At 52.5% G+C, this 10,928-nt stretch overlaps 2 protein-coding genes across 2 annotated transcripts; both read right to left on the minus strand.

Annotated features, from left to right (window-relative positions):
* Positions 1-2,715: 2,715 nt before the first annotated feature.
* PG997_002450 (uncharacterized protein) lies at positions 2,716-4,487 on the minus strand (the record flags this gene model as incomplete). The annotated part of the gene is made up of 3 exons (XM_066806765.1): positions 2,716-3,065; positions 3,332-3,527; positions 3,876-4,487. The coding sequence occupies 3 exons, from the start codon at positions 4,485-4,487 to the stop codon at positions 2,716-2,718; spliced, it is 1,158 nt and encodes a 385-aa protein (XP_066674061.1).
* Positions 4,488-8,764: 4,277 nt separating this feature from the next.
* PG997_002451 (uncharacterized protein) lies at positions 8,765-9,190 on the minus strand (the record flags this gene model as incomplete). The annotated part of the gene is made up of 1 exon (XM_066806766.1): positions 8,765-9,190. One exon carries the CDS (start codon positions 9,188-9,190, stop codon positions 8,765-8,767), a length of 426 nt encoding a protein of 141 aa, XP_066674062.1.
* Between the last annotated feature and the right edge of the window lie 1,738 nt (positions 9,191-10,928).

The following is a 10,928-nucleotide window of genomic DNA, read 5'->3' on the forward strand; positions in this document are numbered from 1 at the left end:
GAATGAATGTGCTGGGTTAGGTGAGATGTTCGCCTTGGCTCTTCGTCTCAGCCGGGACGTGTTAGTGTCGTCCTGTCGTTCTTGTTCGTCTCACGAACTACCAAAACCACCACCACCACGCACGCCGCACCACTCACCACCTTACCCTTACCCAAGTGCATACATAGTTCTGCTGAAGTTTCGAAACGCAACAAAAAAACAGCCTGCCATCCAGTCTCTTGGGAATGACGGCGTCGCCGCAAACACCTCTCGCCAACCTAGAAGAATTGCCTACTTTAGGATGGCGTGTATGTCGGCTTGTCAAGTTCGACGCAAGGCATGGGGGTCGCATGGGCATGGGCATTGGCACGGCATGGGTGAGGGGTGGTTGTCTTTGCGGGCGGGTGGTATTGAGTGTGGTAAGTGTGTGTGTGTGTGGGTTGCATGGGCGGTCGCAGCAACGGCCGCCTTAGCTTCGGTTATGTGTGTTTTAGGTGGTCCGGATGGAAGCGAGCACTAAAACGACGACGAACCATTTATTTTTTTCATTCTTGGGTATGTATCCTACTATGAGGCGATCATTACATATAGCGTTTAAAATCCAGAATCACCCGACTCAAGTCCCCAGGTCCCAATTTCCAAGCCCCCAAGTCTCCCCCAGCCAGCCCACTCCAGTTAAAAGTCAAACCCTGGTGGTGATCCCTTTAGTTTGGGGCGCGTAGTCCGATTCTTAAACAGAGGGACTGGACGGACGGACACCTGCCACCATGCTAACCGTTCGACCTAGGTTAGCTACAGGTGCCCCTTTTCCTCCATCTCCTCAGCTCCTCGCTCCTCTTTCTAACCCCGCCGCGCCCACCAACCCATTGAGCCGACGGGTCCATCTGAACGGATCAATTGACTCGAGTAATTCAAGAGGATCCTTCACTACGTAGATATACCCAACTAATGACGCATTTCCGGAGCAGAGGGGAAAAGGTTGCAACATATCCTCCATCCCACTTATTGCCACCCACGAACCTCCGCAGGTATGCGTCCGTCGTCGGAGCAGAAAATCCTCACTCAGTCCACACAGGGTAAAGAGAGAGGGGGGGGAACTGGCACAGCCGGAGGAGCGTGACAACTGCATTACAGCCTGCGTGCCCACCCGCTGACGTTTGAAGATAGCCATCTTTACACGGTCAGCGGCCCCCTCCATCGTCAGTAATCCAAATTCACACACAACCTCTTTTTCGCAATAGCCATACGACATTCAAGTCCCAGGGCATCGGCCCCGTCCGTAGCTATCGTTCGCGCTCGCGCGCGGCCCCTAAATACGTCAGTAGTTGGCAGCAGATGGGCTGGTCGCTAGCGACGCAAGTCTTGCATTGCCCACGTGGGTGTTGACAGGTCCCTTTCTCCCAAGCCATATAGCGCGCACGCAGGTGTGGTTACACGGCATTCGTGCCATCGCTCGCCTCTCTCTTACTTGCTTCGTTAGCTTCCCCCAACTTCGCTAGCAGGCAGATTACAGGACACCCCTGTAGACTGCAGTGTGTACCGCCGTCACTACCTACACACTACACCATGTCCTTGGCAGGCTAAGTACACGTAGCTCTCTGTGTCTTACATCTCGTGGCGTCCGTAGCACAAACGAAGCCCATGGGGTCCAGAGTGCTGGCTTAGATTTCCATAGTCGAAAAAGCTTGGTGCAGTAGACTACCATGCTGTCGGGTTTCATCCATTCATACTAGGCTCAGCAGTAGTAGCTAAACAAACAATAAGCCAGAAAATGTATTCCGAAATGCCCATCGTCCTCATCACAGCGCAGGAGAAAAGCATAGATGCTTGCTCAAGAAAATGTATTGCCTATCTCGTGCTGTCTGAACTGCCAAAACCAACAAAGCCCCCCCTGACGTGTGTGTATATGTGCATTGGGCCAAAGACGCCTCTTCATCATTTTTAAAATGGGTGCGTCGCAAATGCATCAGAGCAGAGTCGTCTGTCGCCCCTAAAAAACAAAAAGACATCTCGCGTATGTACGTGTAAAAGTATGTAGACAACGAAGCCGAGGCATTTGCATGCCATTCAACAGCATTGCAAAAGACTTACCTACCTCATCGTCGAGGCCTTTGTCCCAACCTGAAGCTTCCATCTTGCCTATCAGTCCCGACCGTTGTTCAGATCCCCGATCCGAACAAATAGCCTGATAGGGTCAATCCCCCATGCCAAGGAGAACACGAAACGTCGAACCAGATTTATACAGCCCTCCTTCCCATACCGAATGCAAAATGCACAAAAAGGAAACAGATGATCGTAACGGCCGTCAAGTCCAGATGCGTGTACGTCGCGTCGCAAACTCCATGGGCGTGGAAAAATGAGGGTATCGACTGTCCCTACCACGTCAACCTCGTTCTACCATGTCCGGGCCGCGAAGGAGTCCCGCATGGAAGATGCAAAGTTGTCCGGGTTTGGGTAATTAAGTATGGTACAACCGAGGGAAAAGTGTAGGCTCCTTGCGGAGAATCGTCCAGTCTTGCCGTTCAGCCTTGTCATCCATCTCGTGTTTTTTCTGTTTTCCGATTCGAAAGTCTCTTTATATTTTGTGTCGTATGTTCCCTAATCGTGTTCCGTAGGTGGGCTTGACAGACCCTCGAGAAATCAAGAGATTGTCAAGCCAGATTCACGTTTCAGATTGGCCGCTATCTGCCGCTCGCCGTTAGCATCCCCTGAACAAACCGATTCCAGAATGCAACTTTACGGACGTTGACTGTACATCTGCGGGTTTGGAGGTGCATAGGGCGATGCGGGCTGCTGCTGATAGTTAGGGTATGCGATGTTGGTCGGGCTGTACTCCGGCACGTTGGTGACTCCAGCCGACGGAGGCGCAGGGTACTGAGGCGTATAACCAATCGGTGGAAGGTGAACCGATCGACCGGCTGAGTAGGGCTGAGGCGGTTGGGCGCCATCTGCACCCTCTGCTGCACCGTTCTGCACCTGGGCTGAGGAGTGTGATTGTCTCTGGCGCTCAGCTTCCTCGGCAGCCTTGCGTTGCTGTTCCTCGTCCTTCTTACGTTGCTTCCATTCCTTTCGGATCTCTTTGAATTCTAGATGGTTGAAGAATTATGTCAGCATACGAGCCATCAATCCCGACAGTCTGGTTGAAACCCTTGTCTGGGGTGTCGAGCTAGCCCTCCTAAGTTGGTGCGAGTCCGGCTCATGCCTAAAGCAACCGGCTACCAAAACCCATGGCAGCCAAACTTAGGGGCGCGTGCGGGTCCTTGAAAGTGTGCACCAGAATGGCATCCGTGTCTCACAAACGAGAGCACCGCGTTCCCAACAAATAATTTCGATCAAAGGGAAAAGAGCTTACCTTCCGGCGTCCTTTTTTGTCCGTGGCTCTGCATCGTAACGTGTGCGTTCAAATGGTTCAGGGTACCGTAGGCCTTTTCGCAACCATTCCAACCGCACTTGTACATGCGCTCGATTTCCTCGTATCGCCTCCTCGGTCTTTTGTGTTGCTGTGCTCCGGGAATCGGCACAAAAGAGTAAACCTGGTGCGTACCATACTGTGTCAATTACCAACATCAGTTATTTTATGACGAGAAGAGGAGAGAAAAACAACATCTACGCGCAACATGTGGCCTCCAGGGTCCGATGATTGCCAGACTCCACGAAACGACGGATCCAAAGAACATATAGGGTCGCGATTTGACCCCAGCCGTGTCCAGCGAAGCGTCTCGCTGTGGAATCCACGCCTTGTCGTCCGAAAGAAGGAAAAACGCAACAAAAACCTACCTGAGCTGGCCTGCCGGGTGGCGCCGCAGATGTCGGAGTAAAGACTGATTGGGGCTGCCCCATGTGCCCTCCGGGATGACCATAGTTCCCCCAGTCGGGGCGTGGTTGGTTATACATACTACCCTGAGCATAGCCGTGCGACATGTCCCCCGGAGGGGCGCGCCGTATGGCGAGTATTGCTGGTGAGGGTACGTTGGGCTGGGTGCCGTTATGTTGGGATCTATGGGTAATTCGTTGTCAGATTTGACTTGCTGGGACTGATGGTTGCGTCCATCTGGCAAAGGCATGGACGGACTTGTTGGTGTTTGCGCCATACCTCCGCTGCTGCCACTATGGTTGCTTGCGGGATGGTATGTACGCTGAATGTGTTCGGGGAACGAACTTGACCGCGCCGACTGCGGGAAGACACCACCACCGTACTCTGACGACGTCGGCGTAGCTGACGTCGAGTAGTTGGCTGAGCGTGCTTCCTGCGCGCTCGGGTATGCTGCAGCAGATGCGTGATCTGCAGAGGAGACTTCAGACTGAGTGTCGCCGAAGTTGCTTGGATAGGGCGAAGGCAAACCTGTCTGCGAGTATTCGGCACTCCGTTCCATAGAGCTGTTGGTCGACGAGAGAGGGAGCGTATTGGAAGGCGCTTCTGGGCTCACGCTTCCAACGGCGGACGTACGTGGCAGCGGTGCGTGAGGCTCGACGAACGCGTGCTGAGATCGTGCGTGGTTCGCGAACATACTACAGCAGAGAACGAACGATGGAACAGTAAGATGGCCGGAGAGCTCTAGTTCTCGAGCCTGGTCCTACTTGAGGGATAACGGTGTCTCGGATGGTGTGATGTGGTGCCGGGCTACTGTTCTGACAAGTGATGAAGAAAGGCAGAGGGTAGTACCGAAGAAGCAAGACGCGGCTGCGTTGGTGTATATGTCCAAGTGATGGCGGCCAGTGACGGAAGGATAGCGTGCGCTTCCGGTCTTTTCCTGAGCTCCAGGGCCTGGATGGATGAAATAGTCCTTGAGCTTGGAGATCCACTAAGCTACAGGCCTGAACAAAGCACCAGTTCGGGGTGCCTTTGGGTCGTCTAGGGAAGAGGACGCCAGTGATAGGGAGAAAGGGAGTGGATGACAATCCAGAGAGGCGAGTGGCTCCGGCCAGATCAGAGGTTGGTGGCAAGGATCACGGAGCTTATTTAGATCGCGGCTGCCAACTTAACCTCCAAATGATGTGCAAGTAATCTCCTTAGTCGTACAGCCTGACGAACTCCACGAAAGTGTGAAGTAGTAAGAGGGCAGCAGCAGGGCGTAGCTCAAAACTAGCGTCGTCTTGGGGGTCCCCTCGTCTTCACTATTATATGAAGGAGGATGAGAAAGAGTGCGTGCTTTGGCGCGGTTTTTTTCCCAAGTCGACGAGGTGGGCTTAGGGGGAGGCTTGCTGCTAAAATAGTGCGGATAGAGAAGGGCCTGGCTGGCTTGCCAGGATGGTTGGGATGAGTGATGATGAGCTTGTCCTCAAATTGTTTAGTCCGAAGTCTAGCGCTGTCGACGGCCAGCAAGTACCTCGACCAAGAGCTAGCAAGTGTCGGATACCGGGTGATCAGCAAATGGTTTGGCTGGCTTAAGATCTGGGGCCCTCTTGGAATCGTTCGTCCTGGAGGAGATCCCTGGTTGTTGCACACGCAGGCTACTTGACTCTGAACTGCACTGCACACACACGCGCGCGCGCACACAGGAGGATCCACGCCTAGTTGTTGACGTGCACTAGTATGCTGTCGGCTACCAGTTCCTTTCACTTTCGGCAGCGGGCACCAGACTGAGCGTGGCTCAAGCGTGTCGACGAGTGGCAGTAGGGATGATGGCGAGGTGCGATGATGGGTTGAGGCAGGTATAGACTACGCGCCAGTGATGCTTAGCCCCCAAACAATCTACACCCAAGAGAGATAAATTCGATCTTAGGGCGTTCGACTAGTATGAGGCCGTCCTTGCGCGATGCGCTATAGATTGCACGCACGCATTAAACAGCAGCAATAAACCAGCAGGGTTAGGTACAAGACAAGTATCTTTGTACCTGGGTCGTGGTAGCGGTTGGGTGTGCTGTAGAAGTAGAACTTTGCCGATGATTTTGTTCTCTTTCGATACGAAAGATTTGCGAGTGGGAGAACAAAAAGCTTGTGAAAGTTGGGTTGGAGGAGATGGGGTGTGTGTGCAAGATGGGAATCAGAAGCACACGCACACAAGAGATTCGATTGTGTGTGATTGAAGATGGGGGGCGGGTTGAATGCTGAGGCCCGGAAGTCGAGGAAAATAGAAAAAAAGGCGGGAAAGGGCCGCCTCGGTGGGAAAGAATTTGATCTGATCAATTTGATGATGGATGACGGGAAGTGAGGGCCAGCAGCAGAGCAGAGCAGGGCAGGGGACAAGAACCAGGCGCCTCTTTTTTTTTTTCTACCTTGCCTCTCTGTTTTCTCTTTTGCTGGACTGTCTGCTTTTGCTTGGTCTTTCTCGGGTCTGGCTGGTCGGGTCAGGTCTGGTCAGGTCGAAATTTCAATTTCACCTGAAGAGAAGCGGTATGGCAAGCAATAATTATTATCAGATACCTATTATTTGAGGGATTTGGCCAGGTAATTGGCAGGCGGGTTGAGTGCGTCGGTATGTAGTGATTCCAGGGAAGGAAGTACCTTCGAATCCTTCCCATTTTCCCACTCTCGCCGGTCCATCTGGGCCGCATCGGACGCGCTCGCTCGCCATGGGCGAGAACTGCCGCTCCTTGCTGTGTGCGTGTGCAGGTAGGTACTTGCATCCTTAACGTGTCTGCTTCTATATATACCTACCTAATCGCTGCCGCGTTTTATGACAGACCGGTGCCAATGTTTGGTCAATTGGGCCTTCTTTATTTTTATTCGCATTTCTTTTGCTTCGTTTTTTGCGTCTTGTCTTGCTTTCTCGAAGTCGGCTTGAACCGAGGGCCCTTCGAAGGAGCAGTGACATGTACATGCTTGGGATATCCGGAGAGAGGATGACGGTACTTGCCCCTTCGGGCTAGTCCGCAAAGCTATACGCGAGCTATGGTTCTTCCTGGTAGGGGTAGTGGAGATTCCGGGTCCAAGACAGGGAATAAAAGAAACAAGTAGGGGGAGAGGGCAGAGAATTACATTACTGTACATACGTACAGCAGCAAGTACCGTCGATACACATCAACCACTGGCTGGGACTTAACACTGCAATAATCACTGGAAGATCAGAAGAAAAGGTGGGGAGCGAGAGGCTGAGCTCGCGAACCTGGACGCTGGGATAGCCTGGCCATAATCGTCTTCCTTGTCCACTCTGCTACACCTACCACCCAATATTGCATGGCAAGAGGTACTTGTTGTCGTCCATTGCTGCTTTCGAGGTACTGGGGTTTGCAAAAAGACGCGTCAAGCAGCATTCTGTGGCGGGGGGCTGGAGGCTGGATGGATTGATACTGTAGGTACTGTAGGTACTGTAGGTACTGTCGCGATGTGTCCCTTCTCTCCCACGCAAAACTCACTTTGGCTCGTTCGTTTTTGACATGATGAGAGTTTGGGCAAGCAATGCAGCATAGGTAGCAAAAGAGCATCAAATCAAAGGCCACGAGCATGTATGGATTGTTCCATGCTTATGCTGCTACTGCTGCTGCTGCTGCCACTGCACTGCTTGTGGTGCCGCGGTGTGGGTGGTTTGGCCAGCTCATTGCAATTCAATCTCGTGCAAATCCCTGGCTGATCTATACTTCCGTCTACATGCCCATTCCCGCCGATGGTGGTGCTGCTGGCAGGTACCGATAGTAGACAGAACCTTGGCCACATGCAGCAGACATTTGGGATGCACATCCCTGTCGGTGGCTGCTTGGCATGCCATGTCTCAAGTACTCTGCGTTGAAAGTGCATCGCATTCGCACTGTGAGGCAATGATATCTCCTCCTCAATCTAGCGTGTAGGTAATGTACTTCTGGGCGTGTACCGTCTGTACATGTGCCGTATGCATGCTGCTTTGCTGCTGTGTTTTGTAAAGTGGGGTTGCAACTCGGCGAACAGCAACGCATCATGGATTGTGTATTTGCATTTGTGGATGGATGGTGGATGTCGGGATACAAGTAGTCGTATGAAGCATGTCTGTCGCCTTTTTCTCGCGTTCGTCAGCTTTCTTGCTGGCATTTCGGCATCTCTCGAGATGAACTCGGCCGCTAGCGGTGGGCCCGATGATCAGATAGTATGTATTGCTTTCAGGTGAAGAAGCCCAGAGCTCGTCATTCTTCGACGTACGCGACATCGCTTGGGGCCCTTTCGCGGTGTATACTCTATTCAGCTGAACTGGGTCTCTGGTTCTAGTCTTAAACGAGACGTGCCAGATGCTGATTAATGATACTCAAATCCTTTGTTCGTATGTACAATGTTGAGGTAATGTGTGTATGTAAGTCACGGTCGAAATGGGTCCCGGGCCAATTGGCAAGTATTCGGTGGTGCCAATGCTTCTTCAAGCTTGCTTGTCCTGTCCTATCGTGAACATGGCAGATAGGGTCTTAGATGTCGTGCAAGTGAGCGCTAGTTGTTTTCGGCAATCTACGAGTCTAAATCTCTCTTGTTGCAGATAGCTTCGAAACGAACAAAGTGCTGTATGTATGCCATTTGGGGAGGGTACTACTCGATGAATGGATGAATGGTGTGGAATGGATGGGTAGAGGTAAGGTAAGGTCGTTAGTTCGTGCGTTCCCCCTGCGCAAATGGAAATGACGCCTTCTCCACGTTTTTCGAGAAGGGCCAAGCTACGCACTATTCTATTAACCATGACAGGGGGCAGTTTTGGAGGGGGTGGTGTTCTCCAACAAACGCGACGATACCACGCCTACATGCTACCTGCTGTAGGTAGGGATTGGGTTATCTGGCCTTCTTGCCTGCTGCAGCAGACGGGCTAAGATTGCGTACGAGCAGCGCTGGGGGTATTGGGTAATCCTCCTGTACAAAGTAGTGATATGCGACGACGTGTTTTCTTTATTAGCATCAGGTCATTTTGATCTGCAGCATATCTGTCTCCTGAGACCCTAACCTGCTCTGCTGTCGCTTGCTAAACGAAGATCTCCTGCCGAAAGGGCCTCCACCGCCCGGTGCCGGATCGCGAGCTGACTCGTGCTGGCTGAATGGGCAATGCAACTCCGTGCCGGCGAGCGAGGAGGCTTTCGATGCCACCTCGAATCGGGCCTCATCTCCACGGCAGGTCCTGACAGAAATTCGCTCCGGGGCAAAGGCAGGTCTGCCATTCGCTAGCCCTTCGCTGTTAAGCCTTGGTGGAGCAGGGGAGGGCCTAGACTGCCCAGCTGTTGTGTATTCGTTAATGATTGCATAATCCAGGGTGAAATCGAAACCCTCATGTGCTCCTCCCATGCCAACAACTACTCGGCTTGTGGGTGTTCCGTGTCGAGAGCACATCTTGATATCATCGTATGTGGCATTATACGGCGCGAGGGTACATGGGCAGCTGGGTCGAAAGAGATGGGGAAACAGTAAGCAATCAGATCACGAGGCTAGGGGATGCTGGTAATATGGGTTTTTTCCATCTGGGTCTGGTTGGTCTGGGTCGGTCGTTGATGGGACGTTCAGAGCCCAAATTCCGATCGATGCTGTCGGTCGAGTTACGAGAGCAAGGCATACCCATGGACAAGGATCTGCACGAGTACCGCGTTTAGCTTGCGTTTTTGGTTAATCAGCAAAACCAGCAATTCAATGCCTAACACGCAATATCAATACCAAGCCAAGCCCGCGCTCGCCCTCTCTATGCCTACCTACAGTTGCAGGGAGGAGCCAGCCAAGCCAGGCAGACGCTGCATTGGACTGGACTGCAGTGCAGCGGATACTGCATATTCATGATTGCATATTGTCGGTGTGGGCGATAGGTGCAAATGTTAAAAAAAATTTGGGAAAATTTGAAGGGGGGTATTCACCTCACACCTCGCCCCCTCGTCAGCATCGCCAGTTGATTATCAATGTGCGCATCGTCTGGATGGGCAGGCATATGTACGTATGATTCACAGTGGAGTGACAAAACGTCGGAAGGACTGCACGGCAATGACATATTACACGCTTGCCAAACCTTAATTTGCCCTGTCCAACCTAAGCTGCTAACGTCGTCTGGCCCGCGGAAGCGAGCAGAGGACGTTGATAATTGATTGACGATTGGAGAGGTCGAACCTCGAATATATCCGAACAAAGCAAGCAAAGGGCGCGGACAGGGGCCGCAGCGCGTACCATCACCACCCATACAGGTTCGAGGGCGGGGGTCGTCTTTCTCTGGGGGTCCATCTGATACCAAGCTCTTCCCGTAATGGGAATGTTCGACCGAGCGGTGAAGGGTGCAGCGGACATTTCTCGTCCTCACCTTGCGAGTTGCGTGCGCACTTGCTGGGCACTCGCTCGTTCGCTCGCGTGGCAGTTGAGCAGGACGCTGCAGAGGAAACAGGACCATGTTACGTACGTGGGTCGCCCAAGCTGGGTTTGGTGTGGAGAAAATGATGTGCCATTGCAGTCCTGTCGAAATATCTCGCTGGCCTGGCCAAGTATCGTCGCCAAAATGCGATACTGTGTAAGGGTTCGACCATCATATTGCTACATTGGTCACATGGATGTTTGTGCGTGCGATGGGGATCGAGGGATGAATACTACTAGGAACGGGGTCGGTGGTTGGGGGAGGAGCTCTCTGGGAGGAGCTGGAGGAGCTTCTTTCTGGGAGGAGTACGGACGGTAAGACTAATAGCAGCCATGTATTATTGATGGAATTGTACATAAATCCGCATCGTTCATGATGGCCGTTGCGTTGCTGACACATACTTGTCGCAGCTACAATGCTGTATGCTTGCTCTCCGTACCGTAGCGTAGCTTGCAGCCACATATTCTCGGAAACTTCCCGAGATATCATGTATGCTGTAGGTGCCATGTCGGTATCATATCCCGTAGTACCGGAAGCCTTCTTTCTGCCGTTGTATCGTGACGGGCTGTCAAGGGCAGTACCTGGATAGTAGTAATATGTCGTATGCGATATGCAGGTAGCTTGACCGTTTCCCAGCACGTAGGTAGTTGGGATGATAGAACTCTCGGCCGGTTCGTAGCTTCCCTTTCGGCTGTCGCGGGAGCGAGTCCAGCGCGCGAGTCGAACTTGATCACGGAATAAACT

Source organism: Apiospora hydei (genome assembly GCF_038363865.1).
Source record: "Apiospora hydei strain CBS 114990 chromosome Unknown utg000003l_segment0_segment0, whole genome shotgun sequence".
Classification (NCBI taxonomy): domain Eukaryota; kingdom Fungi; phylum Ascomycota; class Sordariomycetes; order Amphisphaeriales; family Apiosporaceae; genus Apiospora; species Apiospora hydei.